Source organism: Meleagris gallopavo, chromosome 1 (assembly GCF_905368555.1).
Source record: "Meleagris gallopavo chromosome 1, MGAL_WU_HG_1.1, whole genome shotgun sequence".
In the NCBI taxonomy this organism is placed as follows: domain Eukaryota; kingdom Metazoa; phylum Chordata; class Aves; order Galliformes; family Phasianidae; genus Meleagris; species Meleagris gallopavo.
In genome coordinates this window covers 173,561,226-173,582,390 of record NC_139404.1, presented here as the reverse complement: position 1 = coordinate 173,582,390, position 21,165 = coordinate 173,561,226, and the positions used below count along the sequence as shown (strand labels likewise).

The 21,165-nt window shown below is 38.9% G+C and overlaps 1 protein-coding gene across 1 annotated transcript in view; it reads right to left on the bottom strand.

Annotated features, from left to right (window-relative positions):
• FLT1 (fms related receptor tyrosine kinase 1) overlaps window positions 1-21,165 on the bottom strand; it is a 103,918-nt gene that overhangs the window by 58,574 nt on the left and 24,179 nt on the right. The window contains exons 4-10 of the mRNA XM_085216089.1: window positions 20,513-20,637; window positions 14,853-15,015; window positions 14,629-14,765; window positions 12,941-13,115; window positions 11,551-11,668; window positions 9,463-9,632; window positions 8,924-9,083 (exon numbers count right to left, since the gene is read on the bottom strand). Of these exons, the coding sequence (XP_085072215.1) occupies window positions 8,924-9,083; window positions 9,463-9,632; window positions 11,551-11,668; window positions 12,941-13,115; window positions 14,629-14,765; window positions 14,853-15,015; window positions 20,513-20,637 (1,048 nt within the window). The remainder of the gene's footprint in view (window positions 1-8,923; window positions 9,084-9,462; window positions 9,633-11,550; window positions 11,669-12,940; window positions 13,116-14,628; window positions 14,766-14,852; window positions 15,016-20,512; window positions 20,638-21,165) is intronic.

Below are 21,165 nucleotides of genomic sequence, written 5' to 3'. Positions count from 1 at the left end.
TGTGAAATGTGTTCTGGGGGAGGGGGAACATGCCCTGGCTCCCTGTCAGCTTTGGCTACAACGTGATAATGTGCTTGTCTCCATAGGACCTACAAGAGTTCCCATAGGACCTACAAGAGTTCCCATTTCTCCATCAAAAATAACTAATTCCAGGTTGAAATGCTGGTCAACTGCTTTGGGTGGGAACATCCCCAAGCATTAGGCTTAGTTGGAACCCTGGTGCAGTGCATAGTTGTCAAAGTGAGGACTGAGTTATTTTTGTAGGATGCTCTGTGTCAAAATTGAGGTGTTATTTAGAAGGAAAGATCATTCTTTAGGGAATACTCCAGATTTCCTTAATGCCCCATCCTCACAGTGAGAGGACCACAGAGTATCTTTGGTACTACTTCATTAGAAGCAGTGTGTATGGCACTCATGGCCTCACTGCATATCTCTATGGCTTTATGGAGAAGGAAAGTTTGCCAGTTGCACACTGCCTTTCCTGCTGTTAATCTACATGCAACTAGATTAATGCATGGTGCTTCCTTTTCACAGTCATTTACAAACCTTATGGCTTGTCCTGAACTACTCCAGGGCACTGCCATAGAAAGATGGTTGATCAAAGGAAACACAGAAATCAGCAGCAGTCCCACCTATCCCACCCTTCACTCCTTCATCAGCTCATGCTTGCATTCCCATAGGAAAAAAAACACTTGAGACCCTTGAGCATTCAGTATTTGGAAGTAGTTTTTCTGCTTTTTTTGTTTTTTGTTTTTTGCACATCCGGATGTGATCTGAAATTTTCTCACCTTGAGTTTCTTATCAGATAATTATATTTTGCTTCTTGACCTCTGTTTCCTGCTTCACACTGCTTAGAGGTTTTCATGGACACAGAATATGGACACATTTTAGCCAATCCTTCCTTCCTTCCTTGCCCACCTCCTTTCCCTCCTTGTTAGGCTGCAATCATTCTCACTCCCATGTGGTCATTGTGACTCAGCCCCCACTTTCTCTTGCCAGCCATGTCCTCCCCAGAGGAGCTGCACACTGTCTGGAACTACAGAATTTCCCAAGGATGGGGTTTTTACAAACCTAGAACTTCTTTCTGAGAAATGGTGCTTGATTTTAATTGTTTGTGGCAGTACTGAAAGGAAGAGATCTCCTCCAATTTGAACAAGCAGTCAAAAACCTAAAGGGAAAGACCGTGACACATCTACACACAGTGTCAATCTGCTTTTACTCTTTCAGATCTTTCTGGAATAAGCTATTTTCTACGTACAAGACACTCCTAACAGCTCACTCAACTCGGAGGCGTACCTTCATGCCTTTACCCTTCCAAGATCCAGGTCTATCCAACACCTTCCTTCTTATAATACTGAAATTCCCTTCCTTTTCTTTGCTGTCCTGACTGGATCTTCCTCAATCTATAAAGGAGCAATTCCTTTTTAATCTATTTACACCATCCTTAATTCTCTCTGCCTTGCTGACAAGCTGGAAGCACAGTGAACACTCTTTCAATTTTCCAGCAGTCAGCAGAGAAGATGAAAGGGCTAATGTTGCACTGAGGTTGTGTTTTTCAAGATAGATTGTTTACAGCCTCACTGCAAGTAGGAGTCTGAAAGGAGCTCTGGGCTGACTGGAGACAGAGACTGGAAGTGGAGGCAGAAAACAAGGGATGAGAAAGAATGGAGGGAAACATTTTTAAGGAGAGAGGGGAGTTGATTAGAGGGAAAACAGGAAGAGAAAACACTGACAGACGTGGACATAAGACCAAGGATCCTTCTACCCCATATCCTGTCTCAACAATGACCATAAGCAGATGGTTGGGGATGAGTAAGAACAGGACTAACTTCAGATACTTCCTCCCAGTACTCCCCCAGTCACCAATTAGTATCAGCTCAAGAACTTCCTGCAAGTGAGGCCATTTCTGCACTTAAGTATGTCCCAGTGGATTTCTCTTCTAGGGCTTTAAGCAATCTCCTTTTGAAACTAGTCAAACTTTTAGCACCCACAAAACCCTTTAGCAAGGAGTCTCACAAATCTGCAACCCACAGAATAGACGAACATCTCCTTTTCATTTTGAATTGCAGTCCTACTAGTTTCATTTCATGGTCTCTACTCCTTGAACTGGAAAAGAAATACACATCTAGTCCCCAGAAATCTGTGTCCTTCATGAGTCTGAAAATCTCTGTTGTACAGCTCACAGGTCATCTATTTTTTCAGGCCACAAAGCCCTGACTTCCCTCCTTACTCATCCCTAAAACACTCCTCTCATTCCCTGAAATTCCTTTGATTCTATTTGTTGCCCTTCTTGGTGTATCTCCCTGTTTGGATGCATCCTTTTAGATGAAAGGATCAAAACTGATCTTACTATAAAGAGATGTCAGTACGTAATGAATTTACGAGGAGTTATCATGACACACTCAGTTTTGTTCTATTCTACATAGGTCACAGCAAAACTAATGCCTCCTACTTATTTCTATGAAAACTAGAGCAGCTACAAAGAGCAAAATAACACTATTTGGTAAGGAAAATTCTCAGCTACAAAGCACTGTTTTTCAACACAATCACTATCATTAGCTGTGTATTTTCACCAGCAATGAACAACAGCCTGCCTGCTGTGCTCATAAAAATCTGCACTAGTGGAGGTGATCCACTGTTGCCATCACCACAGTGAAAAGCACCATTCACAGTCTCACCACATTGTTGGGTTTCCATAAACGCTCAGTGAGTGCTGATGAATGTCAATGGGTGCCATTTTTTTCCCAATGGAGGAATCCCATGACACAGCTTTGCTTCATATGCACGACCACCAACATCCACCTCTGATGTCATGGGCCAACATAATAAAATACTTTTGGAGCAAACCTTGTACACTCCTGGTAATTTTTAAGCTTGATTTGTTTTTTGAGCTGCTCCTCATTGCCATTGCTTGCACAAACGCATGTATCACAGTATATCAGTAATGATCAGACAATGGTTCATCATTTTACATGAGAAAGTGGGAAAGTTTTCTGCTATGCGCATCACACACATTTATCTTCAGTGAACTTCATCTGGCACTTTATCAGCCAGATACTCAAACTCATACCATTCTGCATTTCTCTGCAATCAGCTGCTATCATCAAAGATCTGAATTACTTAGTATCATCAGCAAGCTCTGTCACCTCCTCACCACCATTTCCAGGTTATTTCTGTACATGTTGACAAGCACAGACCCAAGCACCAGCTCTGAAACACTTCACTGGTCACCTCCCTACATGGCAAGAACAGGCTCTTCCCTCCTAACCTCTGCTTCCTATTTTTTAACTGAATATTTTTCTTTCTGACATGATCTTACCTCATACAGCATGTCTCTCCAAAGCCTTCTGCAAAGAGTTTTTGAAAGGAATAGACATAAAAGGAAAAAGGATGCTAGTTGAAGTTTGTATATTTTTGTAAAAGGTGTCCAATAATAGCACTCCATTTATAATCACTCCTGAGCACACACAGTTTGACCCTAGGCCTTACTGGCCAAGAGCCCCTGCTCGGACAGAAGAACATTTCTGGCGGTAGGGTGAGATGTACTTCTCTGCCCCATGGAGAGTTAAATATCAAGCAATAAGCAACCACCTGCATGACCAACATCTTCCTTTAGGATAGGTGTCAGACCATCCTCAGCAAAGCCAAGAGGTCATGCTGTGAAGGAAAAGATACTGGGGAAAAAAGAAATGACTGACAAGAAGGTAGGCGAGACAGGGTTTAAAACAGGACATGAAGCAGAGCATCTGGAAGTTACTGTAGTCCTTATATATTAGGTTTGATTCATTACCAGTTAAAAAAATTACTTTAGAAAGATAATGCTAAAATATTTTCTATTAGACTTTGAACATTTTAATTTAAAGCGATCTGAAAATTAGCAATACCAGAATTGGAAAGCTTAATCTTCTGGTTCAACTATAATCCACGATAAAGCCTTTGAGAGCATTTACAGCTTGCAAAGTAAATTCATCAGTGCATCCACTACAGCACCCTTGAGACAGACTGTGGCAAACTGTACTGCATGAATCATATGTATTTATCAGGCTTATTTATTCATATGTGTATGCCTGGGCTGATTCACATGGCGTTTTGTAAGTAAAATATTTTAAAAGATATTTTCCAAAATATTGACTGAGGACACGGAAGCTGTCCTACCAGCTCTTTGCAAACACAAATAAGCTCTGGCTTTTGGCTCATAGAGGAAGTGGAGAATGTGATGCTTCAGTGAAAAATATAGTTGGTCTGAGACAGATCAGACTCTATTCTACTCCTTTCAACCTCAAGCTCTTTGCAAGTCTGTGGTGCAACAGTGTACTCTTGTTTTCATTTCTCTGCATTTTTCAGAAAGAAAAGTGAAAATGAAACAGCTTGATTTTTACTTTCACACATCCATCCATTTCCACAGCCGCAGACAAACAAAGGAATAGTAGGCATACCTCTTGATGTACCCATTGTAAGTATCTTTACCAGATCACTGCAAGAGGACTTTCTTGCAGTAGGGAATGGAAGGCACAAAGGTCTCAGCCAGCGTGAATTTAGAGCTGAGGATCTGGCCAAATGTCAAAGTAAACAAAGGCATTTTTACACTACCTGTTTATTAATGGCATCTGACCTACTTTCACGAGCACTAAGGACTCAGACTTCCCATTCCCGAAAATAGAAGGTGGCATGGTGAACAAAAACATTTGCTGTGGACAAACTAATGGGCATCAATGTTTGCAGACATCCACAATTAAATTTGGGTGGTTCAGTACATTTCTAATTAAGTACAATTAACATTTGTGCATTTTACATACCTCGCTGATGTTCCAAACCTAGTTTCCCCTGATAATCTATCCAAGCACATTCTAATCATTCTGCCTTTCAGTCCTTTATTAATGCCCTGACATAAACAATGCAGAAATGCAATTAGACTGCTATGCACACATGTCCCACTTCCTCTTTCACTGAAGCTGGTGGGAGTCAGGCCATGCACTTTTGTGATGACAGTTCCAAGCACTCTATCTCCATGCAGGTACCAGCTTTCCTGATTATTTTCTTTTTTGTAGATATCTCCACAATGCCATTATAGTTTTCTTTTCCTTACGCACACACACAAAAATAGTAATTTTAAAAGCCCAGAGAGATGCAATGGCAATGTCATAAATTTATAATCTGACATTTGATTTGAGGCTAACTGTAACTGATAGCTTGAGGAGAGAGGAAGGCAGCAAGGTGATGGGAGAGATGGAACACCCAAGATAAAATTGCACTGCTGCATCTGTCTGCACATTCTGGAGGGCTGATGGGTCAAGTCTTGGGCAGAGCACAGTGAAGGTCTCTCTGAAACCGCCTTCAGATGATACTGCACGAAAGCTGAGGAAGCCAGTGCTTACACTAAGCAATATCAATATCTCCCATGCCTTTTTTGGCAACCTCTGCCAAACTCTAAGATAAACACAAATCTGCTGATGAGATTCAGGTCAAGACCCATTCACATCAAGCATGTCTCCAGCATGAAGACACTCATTCCGCAGCCTCAGAGTGGATGGGTCATATAGGCAGAGATCAGCCTTGGTGGCTCCCGAGAACCTTGGCAAACCGTGCCCTGACTGCTCCTCCACAGAACTCTGCCAATAACCCAACCTCAGCAAAAACAAGGCCAGAAATACAGGAGCAGAGTGGCAGGAAAGAGGACAGAGAGGCTATTTAGGCAACAAATTAAGGATGGAGGTCATCAGAGTGCCTTCTGCTATATCCACTGAGCAGTGGATAGATTTATCTGCTGTATCTGCTGCCACTCTGGAGTAAGCTGACACTGGATAAGATGTTTCTTGGGAAAATGGCACTCATTTAAGAATGTCTATTCTTTCACTTTTTAATTGCATTTTAACTCATTCCAACTCTCCACTTTTGCCTGCCATATCTGAATTTGTTAGATCTGAATAACCTTTAAAAAAAAACACCACAGAACTTTAATTTTTGCCCTAGACAGTTTTTCTTGACTCTTCTGTGCTTCCTTGCTAGGATATAAAATTAGAAGTTAATCTTTCCACCATCTAGCTAGCTACCTTCTAGTTAACAAAAGGTTATTTAATGGTAATAGAGTTGGCTAAGCAAAGTTATTTTAAAAGAAAAAGAATAAGATGGAATTTTAATGATGTTCTCAGTTTTTCTGCATTCCAAAAAGTTAAACTTGTCGAGCAATTTTACGACATTTTTTTTAATTTGCTACCAGGAAACAATGGGAACTGTTACATTTGGCTTGTCACCTGTTACTGGCCTGAAGAAGGTGTTATGCAGAGAGTTATGGAAATTGACTGTACTAATTACAAAGCATTGAAATATACCTGCACTTTGTTCTAATCAATTGAATCCACTGAGTTATTTTTGTGTTTTTGAAACAGAAAAACTGTCTGGAACAGCAACTGAAAGAAACAGACAGAGTACCTAATGGTTTCTATTAAGGAGACCAAAGGCAATGGTCATTCACAACTACAAATGTCTCCTGACATTTGCACTATGAGTCGTTCCCCGGCATTCAGTGATAATATCCCAGCAATGTAAAGTCAAGCATATATATTAATCTTGAAGCCAAAAGATCTGTGCACTGCAAGGTCTTTCAGCAACCAAATGTATATCCTCAGAGAGTGAGCTTTGTCCTTTGTCACGGGACCCAGAAATCAATACTCATGACAATCAATACTGCAATATGATGAATAATGGTAGCCTGCATTGGTTTATCAACTTAAGGTACTATTTTTTCACCTGCGCACAGAAATAGGCACTACCTGTGAGCACAAACAGAGCAACATTTTGTCCTTGGAAATCTAATACTGGGCAGATAAATCCAAAGCAGAGATGGGAGAACAAGACATAATTCTGATCTTCTGCACAAAGTACCTTCATCATTAATCTGTTGCTTAAGCAAGCATCACCTCACACAAGGAGAGAAAAGAGGCGAAAAAGGTGGAATTAAAGGGTTTTCCCATTCTTTAGGGAGAAGGCTTGTGCTGACCATGCCAGCTGCAAGGCTTCCTGTTCCCCTCCTGGAGTAGGAGACAAAATGTAATTATTCAGGTATTCCTACCATTTTGTGACACTTAATTGTCACCATATTTTTCACAGGGAGTCACTCCAGTCATCTTAGGCAAAACATTAAAGAATTCCAAACTGCTTCTTCAATGAGAGTTTGAAGGATAAGGAAGGGGAGAGTGCAAAAAGAATTGTCATAGAACAATAATGAAGGCCATTTGGAAACAAGACTGGAAACAGAGCCAATAGCTGATGTTTAAATTGCTACTTTTCTCCTTTGATCACCTGTTCAAACACATTTCTCATTAGGATTTAATGGAGTCTACAGTTTAGCATTTTATTAAATACTTGCTTGGGGATATTAATTTTTACTGCTGACGACATGGTCCGTGCTGCAGAGCTTGTTAACGGAAGGAAATATTTGACAGTGGAAGAGCCTCACTTCTACTCTCAAAGAAGAGTAAACTGTTTTACCACAGCCACACAGTGATTTCAGTCCAGAGTATGTATTAATATGCATAAACTCTTGCAAGAAATTAAAAGATTTAAAAAGTTCATATATACCTTTCACAGGGATTATGCTTAAAAGAAATAGCAATTTCTTTTACCTTACACCTCATACCTACAAGGCAAAATAAATAATTACTTGGAATTCTTGTGACCAGTGCTTCAAAGAGAACATAAAAGAGTGGGGAAGTGCTGCTCTTACCTGTCCTCGAAATTGAGAATTTCAGGTTTTACCTATTCTAGCAAAAGGAGAGATTGCTAGTGCCACCTCTTGGTGAGATGGGCACAGAAAGCCATTCATTTGCATTATCATTTGCAGTGAGATGTAACGGAAAATGCAGCATGTGCTCCCAAGAAGAGGTGACCAGCACTTACAGGTACCCTTAATATGAAATACAGTGATTTTCCTATTTCATTTTATCAGATGTCTTGTGTTTTTGCAGTTAAGTACCTATATCAATGTTTAAGCAGGTATGTATGTATATGTTTGGCTGGATTGACACTAAAACTCAATCCTTTGGAAGTGTTAAAGAATAAAGAAATTAAATCCCATGTAAAACGATCACCTTCAAATGAGACAGAAGATATTGAGTTCTTATCTTTCATTAGGTTCTTAAATATCTTTATTGTTCTATGCTCCAAATATATTGCATGTTTCAACTCTAAAATAGTAGCTTAATGCTACTGTTAGTGTTAATTGTTAAGACCGTGCCAGATGTTGGCATTCAGGAAGAGCTTTGGATAAATGAGTCAACATACAAACTTGTCATCAGACACAAAGTTCAAAAGAAAACTTAAATATAAAAGAGGATTTGTTAATCGGGTGCCACATCAGCATCGAATAAGCCTGTATGATGCCACTTATATTTTACCCTGTTGAAATATCATTTGGAGAATGAACTTATTGAACTGAACCTATGAGTCAATGTATCATAAGAAAGATGTGACCTTCATATAGAGAAGGTTTTAAAGAATGTTTCTGTTGAATTTCAAAAAAAAAAAACAACCCACACAGTGGAATCACTACATGATGACAAAAGCATGGAGAAAAGCAAGGAAGTTTTCTCCATGAGAAAGAATGTGCACTTAGCAAGACATTGCCTGCAAGGCTTACATCATAAAAATTAAAAAGCAATTATCACTTCTGAACACTGCACGCATGAATAGCAGTGAACTATAAATGAAAATAAGCAACAGCATGAAACAATGACTGCTCTCTATTCTCAAATAATGATGCAGAAAAAAACCCTGCATTGTTTCTGCATGTTTACTTAAAAATACATTGATTAAATACATATTTAGTTTACTAACTAAACAACAGTCACAGTGAGCTTTATTGTTAAGGTAGTCTTTAGGTAAAAATGGAAGGGAAGACTAAATATAAGTAAAGAAGCTTTCCTACCTTGTTTTAGAATGGTTTTGTCTACAGGGATACCACATCCATGTTATTTTTGGCGGAGGAATACCATACACGGTGCATGTCAGCACTTGTTTGCTGCTCAATAAATACAGATTTGGATCAGGGAATGATGACACAGCATTTTCATATATCTGCGGTTTCACTATAAGAAGTAAAAATTGGAAAGCAATTAAAAGCAGCTCGTTTCCAATGATCATGACAATACTGCATTCCTGCAGGGTGAGTAATCAAAAAAGTCCCCAGGAGAAGAAAGAAAAACAGCAGGACAAAGTCGTATCAGATGAGCAATTACTAACACATTTAAGTAATCAGGAACTAGCACATGACCGTGGAAGATAGAAGCCCTTCCAATGGAAACCAGTGTCCATTTGCTGATTTCAAGACGAGTCCTTCATCCCCACACCTCGGGCTTGGATTTGTGTTCATGAAAAAGTCCACTGCAACCTGGACCATGCAAGACGAACTGTTCAATGAGAGCTTAGAGTTTATGTTGACAAGTGTGGGAACAAGTGCAAACTCACCATTTACTTTAAGAGTGACTGTAAGATTCTTCGATAAGTTCCACTGTCGTAAGCTCAATATTATAGTGTAGTTCCCAGCATCTTCCTCAGCAACATCCTTGATGATTAATGAATAATTTTTAACCATGTACCGGGCACACTTTTCAGCAGCAGGCAACCCATCTTTTAACCTGTTCAGAAGAAGTCCAGTAATAAAATAATTGAAAAATAGAGGTGCTTTAACAGCCTATGTTTCTTCATTTCCAATTTTTTGATCTTTGGGCAAGGACAGAATTTACAAGCTTAGATTCTGTTTACCAGAATCTTACCAATCTAACATCTGGTTTACTTTCCCTTACAGATTGCTGATGTACAGCATTTCTACATGTTAAAATTGATAAGGATCCAATAGGGCTCTATAATATTTGAGAGTTTCTGAAAATTGGAACCATGTCTCTGAAGATCCCATCTTTCCCTGCTTGTGTTGTGTTGTCTAGAAGACAGCCATTTTGACTACAAGTCAGTCACACAAATAAATGTTGCATCACCCAGCACCAACCATTTCTTTTGGCTTCATTATACGTCCCAGGACAAAGTATTAGTGTAGCCTAAGCACAGCTGTGATTTTAGGAAGAGGAAGAGTAAGTAGATTAGATAAGCACTTAAGAATCAGATATCCTGCTATCATAGAGAATGTTTTTAAAGATAACAGAAAGTCAACACAGAAAGAGAGAAGTGTTACTTCACACACAGATTCCTGAATAAGCATTTTTTATTCAATGTTTAAACATGGCAAAAAGCACACTTTTGTAGGTTGTTGAATGAAGACTTATGTGATGTTAGTAGAAAAGTGCAGCCGCTTCACTGTGATCATGGGCTTAACTAGATTGATTCTTGTGTTCTAGTGTTTACAGAAAGCTCTTTCAGTCAATAGAGAAGCCCTAAAAAATGGTTCTAAGGATCATGAATTTAGGCATTTCACTGTACACATATTTCACAGAACTACAGAATGTTTGAGGCTGAAAGAACCTCTGAAGATTGCCTGTCCACCCCCTTGCTTAAGTCAAGATCATCAGGTTGTCCAGGACCATGGCCAGTCAGATTTTAAACATCTCATGAGATGGAGAATCTGCAGCCTCTCTGGACAACTTATTCTAGTGTTTTATCAGCTTCACAGTAATAAATAAATTAATACTCTTATGTTTAACTAGATTTTTTTTTTCCCCAGAAGATTTAGATGTAAACATGCAATCAACAAGCCCAACCATTAAAAAAACAGAAAACATCATATAAACGGCAAGTATCGTCTTCACTTTCATCCATTAATTTTCCATGTGGAGCTGTAAATGCAGAGGGGATTGTAAAAATAAAACAAAATGTTTGGAACAAAAATAATTTCTGGCTGTGAGTAACATGAACTCTCACTGTTCGTGTATGTATGGTTTGTTTTCTTAATCATTCTTGTCATAGACTCTTTGTTAAAGTCAATGAATTGAGCCAGAGCTATTGCTATTTAAAATTATTTAAACAACAACAAAAAAAACCCAAGCACCTTGAGATCACAAGTAGATAACATTGTTTTATAGAAAGGTGGTTAAGACAAAAAACTGTTTAAAAGATTCCTTAGCTCAGTAAACTTGAGCCAAAGTGAAAGCTCTGGTCACTAATGTAGACCTAAAACTGGCAGATTGCCATATAACAAAGCCCACTTCCACTGCCCTTCACATAGTCCATGGCTGTATGAATCAACTCATTATGTCTAAAAGGCAAATTCAGGTCTGCATGATGTAGGATGCACTGATTCAGTCAAGACCAGTAAATACAGCTTTAGACTGTCCACTGATTTTAGTAGGAGACATATCCAGTGTATTTGAGGACCTAAACTTTAAACTTTCCAGGCATCCTATTTAGAACATGCATAATGGAGATGATGTTCTTTTAAATTCTTAAAACTCAGAAAGACCATGAAAAGTCCAATCAAAATCAACAATTATGCTGTCCCCATTTTATTGCCATTTTAAGGGGTTTTATTAGAATATTTTATCAACATATCATTTTTTCATTTAAGAAGAGATCTAGTGTATATGTTGGAAGTAATTGTTATCCTACCATGTAACCTCTGGAGAGGGAAATGCCTTCACTTTCATTGGCAAGCGATAGGACTTTCTTCCTGCTACAGCCTCCAGCATAGTTTTTCTTCGATGTTTCAAATTAATGAATCTCTTATCTTAAAGAAATAAAAGGAAAAGAGTGCACTCATGTTAATGATTTTCACCCTGAAAAAAAAAGAGTTGCTCTTCCCACATGGCAACCAGCCCTCCTAAAGAGAAGAATATAAAAGAAACTGAGATACAATTCCCAAGCCATGATCTACATAGAAAAGATACACTCTTGTCAGATTCACATTATGCTTCAGTCAAAAAAAAAAAAAAGAAAAATGTTCATGGTATACAGGAAAATGAACTAGATGAACAGATGATCTCTCCTCCCCTGAAGGCTGAGAATCAGTGGATGTTCCAAAATAAAATATTTGTTTGGAGAAGAATTAAGTGATCTTCAGAAAAACAGCAAAGGAAAAGACAGAAATTTTCTCTAGCATTGGTAAACAGTTGTTTCATCCAACAAACATATCTTTATCACTTCATTGGAACAACCTCAACTTGCTGGAATTCATTCTTTTCCAGTTGTATTGCCCCCTATTTCAAACTCTGATGAATTGGTGCATTTCATCGGAGGTGAAAAAACACAACATTTATAGAACACAATTTTTTTCCAAAATGCAATTAAACAAAATAAAATATATAAAATGTGAAAAAGAAATTGAGTGTCCTTTGACAGTATCCACAGTGCAATATTTACTCACATTATGGATTGGATATGGATATTGCGTATGTATTAAGTAAGCGCAATATTTAGTCACATTTACAGCACGCACTGAAAAGAACATTTTCAAGACAACTCAGTAGTTTAATTGCATAAGTCAGATTATACCTAAAGACACAACTCTGATTCAGCAAACCCTTATTCACATAGTCTTTTTCCAATGTGAGTATCCCATAGATGAGGCTGTTTACACAAATAAGAGTTTACAGGCTAGCTTCAACAGCCCCAGCTTCTCTGACTTGTTTCAGTTTTGCAAATGATTTAGCAGCTGTCTTCTCCATGTAGAGCCAGTGTGTCTGTTTCTTCTTCATGTTGCATAGGGAGCAGTGGAGCAAGTACTGTAGAAGAGGAACTGAACTGTCAGAACCGATTGAGAACAGGGTATCACAAGTCATGGCAGGAATGAGTGATCAAACTAAACACTAATGCATCTACTGTCAGCAAGACAAAACAGTCATGGAACAAAAGGCGTTTATTTTCACTGGTCTCCCTTTTTTCTATCTATGATGGCCAGGCTAGAAATTTCTTTCCACTTTTTATCAAGATAAAAAGCTATTGTGTGACTGAACTTGGTAAGCAAGCATTCGCTATTTTACATATTCAAGGTATTTCTTACCATAAACTATGACTGTCGTGTTGACTAATTTGTTTGATGGTCCACTCTTCACATGGCAGGCGTACTGGCCTTTATCAATATCACGAACTTTGTCAATAACAAGAATACTGTAAAAAACATTGGCTTCTCTATTCTTCTGGTCAATGCGCTGTGTTACAGAACCTCTTTTCATGGCCTGTTAAAGTAAAAATTAACATGAAAGAGCTGAATCAAATTTTCATGAACATTATGATTTTCAATTGGCTGTTCTACCACCAAGTTTTAAAACAACGTATATCCAGGCCCTTTTGCACAGGACAAACCTGAAAAGGTTGCCTAAAATTTCCAAAGAATCAACAATAAAAATAGAAAGTAACTTCATCTGGCAGTTCATTCTTACTTCCATTCAAGTTGTAGTAGCATCCAAACTCCTCCTTTCCAGATGAAGACCAACCCATCTGCACAGCCTGCCATAGAACTGTGCTCAGCTCCCCACCACTCTTCGCCCAGCATTGCTCATGAAAAACCCTGAGCTGGCACATGAAAGGCAGTACACAGCTTGGCAGACATATAGAAAATGAGGGCTTTAACACAAGAAGGGGAGAATTCTGGAAACGCTATAGATGGAAAAGTGACAGAGAAGATTTGGCAAAGGAGTAACAGGGTGGAATTGAAGATAATGCGAGGCTGAGGAGTTATTTCCTGCAACTCCCCCTCAGCCTTTGGCCTCAAAGTTTATTTAACCCAGGACATTGCTGTGGTCTTATAAACACCGAACACCCTTCAGTGACTGTCCAAATAAAACCCAAGCAGAGTTTCACAAGTGTGGTGCTACGCTAAGGCTTGGTAAGGCAATGGTGAACAAATCCAGTATATTTGGAGCATTTCTTGTTGCTAAGTTCTTTACTTCTGTGGAGAAAAAACGCCAAGGAAAATGCCTACAACATGCAAGAAATTATTGCATTAATCTTCCCTGCATAATGTATTCATAACTTTAGCTTGTGATTAGGCACAATGAGTGACATAATAAATGATCTTGACTTGAATCATCAGCATAAATCAAACTGACATGAAAGGAATGGGAGTTGTAAACCTTAAACTAATGTCAAATTTCTTATCAGCTTTACACAAACTCCTGGCAGTTATTCTATAAGTGACAAATATTTATGAGGATGCTCCCAACGTGATGGGAGGAGAAGTACATTCAAGATCATTCCTGTAGCTGTCAAAACAAGTGGATTGTTCATGTGACACTTAACAAATGAGATTTTGGCTAGCTAAATCAAAATATCTTTTCTAAACATGCCTGAGTCGGGTGCCTGACTGTCTGCCAGTCTTTGAAATGAATGTAAAGAAAGACAGCCTCAACGAAAACTTTCAGTCACAAGAGAGAGCCCCTGCCTGGGACTGAGTGATAAATTTCTATCATTTCCTCAGGTCGAAAAGAAGCTTCCAGGGATGAAAGAATTCTAGTGCTCACCCGTGATTATGCAATATAGTAGAGTACACTGTGTAAACATGTTTACTTATTCAATTAACCACCAGAAAGAAAAGAGGGGAAAAAAAATCTTAAAAGCCATGTCAGCAAGGGTCACAGAGATGGAATGCAAAACATGGCAAGCATTTTCAGGCAGAATTCTTCCTGGGATGCAAGATGCAGTATGATCTATGGGAACATCCCATTACTCCCTTTCAGCCCCAGCACTCACCTCCCCAGGATAAGTCCACGTCATTTGCACACGGGTGTTCCAGGCTGCCTTGACTGTGCAGTTGATTGCCAGGCTGTCTCCCTTCAGCAGCTTGACAAGGCGTGGGGTGCTCAACTTAATGTCAAAAATTGTGTTGGCTGCACATCATGAAGAAAAGGAGAATTCAGAAACATCCCCAGGGCAGAATGCCTTCCAAAAGCGGGAGAGCGGGGAAAGCCACTTACTCTCTCGGTGCGTTAGGTACTTCGTGCTATACTTGTGCCCACCAATGGTCGTCTCACAGCTCAGGAGCCCTATGAATCTGTAGGTTGCCTCAGGTATTCTGAAGCCTCTCATGTTGTCCCAGATTATCGTTTTGCCATCAGGAATTAGGGTTTCTCTGGGAATCTAAAAGTGGCAAGCACACATCATAAAAACAACTTATCCTCATGCCACACTCTAATCAAAACAACCTCCAAAAAAAGGAGTGGGAAGAAAAAATAAAAAAAATGTCAATCAAAGTAGAAAGGATGACATTTAATTATGCAAATTTTTCAAGTCACATTTTCATCACAAAGTAGAGAAAAAAATCTGAGTAAAGAAAGTGAATGTTTTATTTGTTTCCAAGATTTCATTATTTATAACAGGATGTAATTTATGACACAATAGATTGACACTATCATTAGCCTCAGTGCTTGGGCTGTTATTCTGTTGGCTTCCAGTTGGCAGCAAAAGTGCTCTTCTTGGAGAACCTTTGCAATTAAGAGTCCTGGTGTTACCACAGAGACACAAACACACATTTTTCAATGGCGGTGACAAACGGACTTGATTTGCTGTCATTTTGTGGCTTTAACAAATTCAGGATTCAATCTGATCTGCCTCAGGTTAATGCTGTCTAAAGGACTAGACTGTCAAAAAAAAGAAAGGCATTTAAAAAAACCCAACTTGTTCCAGAGCTGACACATCACAGAGCACACATCTCTCTAAGTCATTACATACAACATGAACTCAAATTTCAAAGCCACAAAACCTTCTCAGATATGAAAACCACAGTTCATACTCAATGAGGAAAGTCATACTGAGTAGTGATTTTGAAAGGACAGCTTGAAACACTAAATATTTCCAGAGGAGAAGTGTTCAGCACAAAAAATTGGCACTTCTAAGTCCCTCAGAAATTAAGGACCCAGCAAGTAATTAATGCAAAGCCATCAGAAGTTTTATAAATTTATGACCTGAGGTCTAATGCAGACTAAAATATGCCTGTGTGGGATCAAGTGTTGACTCTGTCAGCAGAACAGATTTTCTTCAGTATTCTTTGATTTTTAAGCCCCAATTTAATAAGAAATAAAAAAAATTTGGAAAGACAAAGTATGACATGGACATTGAGGCTCAGGCAACACTTCTTATTTTCACATCAATGCTTGTTTGCTGTTACACAGCCTTATTGGTAGAATAAATGCCACTGCTTGGGTAACACAGAGATCATACATGAGTACAAAGCCTGGTTACAAATCTACTTTCATAAAGATTGCTTTTATGGTGAAATTACCTTTTTTTTTTTTTTTTTCTTTTTTTCTTTTTCTTTTAAGACAGTGTATAGAACCATAGAATTGCTCAGGTTGGAAAAGACCTTAAAGATCGTCAGGTCCAACCGCAACCTAACCATACTACCCTAACACTAACAACCCTCTGCTAAATCATGTCCCTGAGCACCACATCCCAACAGATTTTAAACACGTGAATCATCTTCACCTGTTTTTTATTAAAATAAAAATCCAATAAATTAAAGAAATAATCAGAGTATCACAACTTGTAGCAGAGTTTTAATGAAATAGCATCCTAAGCAAAGAGCATACCTATTCACTTCCATCCCTGGGTCAGCTTGCAGACCAACAATCTCTCTCTGTGATCCCAGTCTCATGGCATCCCTCTCTTCACCTTCTTCCCCTTAATTTGAGCAGAGGACTTGCGTGCTGGCCAGCCCTCTCTTCTCCAGCCACAGCCAGCATGGGTCGCTGTCAGCTACCTGGTGCCATCCTGCACGGCACAGCATCCCCCAAACATGGCACCTTCTGTGCTGCCCACATAGTGTGCACCGCAAACTGCCCTTGGGCTCACCTCAACTTGTCTCAAGACATTTCCTCTAACAGAAACACACGATGAATCAAAGGAACAATAATTACAGGGAGCATAAAAGTGCTGAGGTAGAATTCTTTATCTTTACAACAGCTGATAAGATACTATAATAAGCACGCAAATCACAGGGGAAGTGTATGTTACACACACATAACTAAAGCCATTACATTATAGCCTGCTGGCTACCATTCAACCATATCTTGGACTCTAAGAACTCTTTTGCCATTTCTGTCTCAAAAGCAAATATCCAAGCTTTGGTTTAACTAGCTCATAATCATGCCTTCAAGGGCTTCAGCTAGATTTATGCTTCTCTGCTTCAGTGGAAGAAAGTTTGAGCATATTCTCCTATGCTTTCATATACATCAAGAAGATAGAGTCAAGACAGAGCCTCAGAATTTCTCCAGCTTGATGTTTCTTGACAAATGCATTAACTCTGTATTAAATAGTTACTTGATACTTCTCTTTCTTACCCGTCTACCCTCTACCATCCCACTGGTTCAAGTGACCTGTTTCCCACTCTCATAGCAACATGCAAGGCTTGATTCTACCCTAAGCAGAAACACCAGCATCCAGGCAACCAGGCAGAGATATGGTATTGTGATTACATGGTGTTGTGATAGCCCTCACAACAGGGCAGAGGATCCTAGGACCACAGAGTAACTGACATTGGAAGTTACTCTGGGGACCACCTGGTTCACACCTGCCAAAGCAGGGTCCAGCAGCTCATGGCCATGCCACAGAGCTTGGCCACTCATTCACCACCGTCCAGGAGGTCCATGAAGCAACATCGAGCTGAAACAGCACGATCTCTACTGAAGCAGCAGAGGAAAAAGCCAGGTGAAATAACAGATTACAAATGGAAACCAGCAGATAGAAAGAAGCATTCAAAGAAGCCATTTGTTGTGATGGCTGCAGTAAATGTGGAATTTACTCTCTACATACTGAACTGTATATGCCACAGCGCTGTGGATCCCAGTGCAGTATTGGCCTTTTGCCTTTTTTATTTCAAACTAGACCTCAATGAATTTTGTCACAGGCTGTGCCTCCTTCTTTGCTTGATACTAGCCACTGACATTTTTTGTGTGTACGAAGTGGCATTAACACAGTACTATCACAAGGTTTTGCATATGCACATATGATCAAGAGTACATAGTCAATGTATGGCCACACATGTCTGCAAAGGCAGATTTTCATGGAAAAAAACACATCTGAAAGTAAAGCAAAACACGTAAATTTGAGTGTTGAATGTTTGTCCTTTCTTTCATGTTCCCCCTTACACCACTTTGAGAAGGATGAGGTGGCATTATTAAGAATCAAACTGTCCAGATGTGTGGTTTCTCACCATCTTCAGAAAATTATTTTTCTCTCTTCTTGTTCCTTTTATTTTACTCCAAAACATATTCAGTTCTGTTCCTGCTAATGGTGTTGTTGACTTTATGAGAATCCAAAAGTGGAATAAACAGAGGATCAAACCATCATACCAAAGGGGATGCTTTGTCCATTCAGCAAGACAAGTTCAGATGAAGAAACAAGAGAAGTGCATACCTTAGTTGCAAAAAGTTTTATCTTATTTTAGGAATTTTGAACGAGACTGTTAGAATCATACCAAAAGTAACAATTGTTTCAGAGGTTGTGGATATCACTATTAAGCCTAAGGTCAAAACCATAAATTGATTTCACCTTTTCATCATACAGTGAGGTAGAGAAAGGCTACCAGCTACTGCAGATATAGATTGTAATAGGACCTGAAGGTTGGTTCTGAAATAGGAATGAAAATCTCCATCCCTATTTCCTTCTCCGTTTTTAAGAATCCTACTTTGCATATGATTCTCATGCTATACAACACAATTTGTACGAGTGTTCAGCCTGGAAGTTAGAATAATGCAATATCTCAAAAATGATGATCAATGTAATGATGCAGTTTTAGTAATAAAATCATTTGTAGTGTTGAAATGGATAATATACCTTTCCCACATTGTCCACTACAACTATAAAGTAGCACTGCACAGGAACAAGGTGCTGGAGGCACTGTTCATGCAACTTTACTCATGAGTCCTTTCAAAAGAGAGCGATTACAAAAAATATTCCATATTTTTACTCCCTGGCAATATAAAATACAGAATTTAATGAAACTAATGCTAGGATTTTCATTCTAGCTCCAGAGGATTGCATTATGGGGACAATGGCTTCTTCCTTTAATGCTAAATGGAAAAAATAGATTGGCTTTTGCCAGCTCTCCAGAAGCAATATACTAGCAGATGGGAAATGCATTCAGCACATATCTTAATTGTAATGTGAGGAAAAATTTGCTGGAATCTTCACAGATGAATGTCACAGATGATAGATAAAGTAAGATATGATGTAATGCATTGCAATTTACATAGTTCAGGAAATGCTGGGAACACATTTCTTTTTCCTGGAATGCAAAACATGTAAGCAACCGATCCTTTCTTTCAATACTTGGCTCACCTCCTCTTTCTTCTTCTAGAGTATTACATCTGGTTTTGATGTTGGAAAGATGTATCATCACCACAACTCCGATCTAAGGGCAAGCTGATATAAGAGAGTAGATGTGCCTCAACCTCCTCCAAATAAGGAGAACGATTTGCTTTTTACATTGTTTCATAAGATGAGAACTCTGAGAGGAATTTTCTCAGCTACAAACTTAATATGCTGAGATTTCAGATGCAGCACCACAGCGCCCAGATAAGTCCTCACTTTACATCATGCATCCTACAGAAAGCCAAGTCCCGCTTACTTGTGATTCTATAGCCACAGAGTCTTCTGCATCATCCATCTCTGATACAGCTCTTGCTAGTGTGTGTGCATGTGTGAGCATTCATGTGCGCAGTCACATTACTTGGGAGTTACTTTCTTTTCTCTGCATTTAGGTTGCTTTCAGCAATCACATGCTATTCTATTACGAAATAAATAAATTGCTACCTCATCAAAGTGCTGAACATTTGTTCCACTATGTATCTATGTATAGAACTCCATATATATATACATATAAATATTTTTTTAGAAACATCACTGGAACCTCCACATGATTTTTAAGGCAAACAAAAGAACTCTAAAAAAGAGGCACCATTCTCTGTCCCAATACTATGCACTTTACTACGTGCATGCAGTCATTTAACTCCACAGTTCTTAAGGTACTTAGGAAAGAAATGCCTACTCTAAAACACGAAAAATGCTCAGATTTTCTGTAACTGTACCCACCAGCTCAAATCCTGCACAAATTTCCCTACAAAGAGAAGTTGTGTGCTGTTTGATAAGGGCTTTTGGACAGAAAAGTAAGAAACAAAGTTGAAGGGGAAGGGAAAAGTTTGAAGAAATACCCTATGCAGACACAGCACATCTCCAGGCTGTTCCAGCCGACAGGAGGAGAGGAAAGAGGAGGTAGGACAGGGGAAGAGGAGGGAAGAAATTTCTTCTAACAAGAAATTCCCTCCAGAGCTTGAGAAACCTTTGTATTCAGAAGTTAAACTTCTTAGTAACAATGGACCTTCAATAAAAATGTACAAAACACTAAAGTTTAGAAAACTCTCATCCAGTGTAAGAGATCTGACGAAGCACTTTTTTAAAATACGAGACCAATCCGCCTGAGCTGAAATACTTCTAAACGTGCTGACACCCAGAAATCTATTTAAAAAACACTAAGTAGTTGAAATAGGTTAAAATCTCCACAATAGTTCTAAACAACAACAAAATGCAGCAGCATCCACATCAGCAAGAACACTGTCAGAGTATGCTTGGATTGCAGTACCTTTTTTAACGTGACAGCAATGTTTGGTGCTGTGACTCTGCAAGGAATGATCATTTCTTTTCCCACCGTCATGTGTATTATTTTAGGTATATCACTGTGCATCTCTACAAATGGATTGCTTGTATCTGCGGGAAAAGAAGAAGAAGAAAAGGTTAATATATGAAATCTTCAGAGAGTGCATGGAAATTGTAACAACCTGGAAAGATCCGATCAATCCTATTTGTAATGAAAAGTCCTCAAATTACTCTTCTGCTTACTTTTATCTAAACAACTTCAGAAAAACGTTACTGAATGTTTGAAAATACATTTATCTCTAAATGTCAACACCAGTACTTCGGTATCTCCTTTAAAACGCAGGGGAATTTGCATACATTTTTTCTCATTATAGCATTGTATCTACTGCCGGAAGATGCCTTTCTTTCTTCAAGGTGTTTCTGGAGAAGTAGTTATGAGATATAAGCTGAAATTCACTTATCAGGAAACATTACGCAAGAGATGTTCATGCTCTTAACAAAGAAAATCAATGGCAGAAAATAAAATCACCAAAAAACAACACACTGACTTTGCTATGAAAACTCTATTATTCATTCATATTTCCAGCCACACTCTCAGAATATGGGCTAGCAAGAGTTAACTATTCTTCTCCTTCCCAC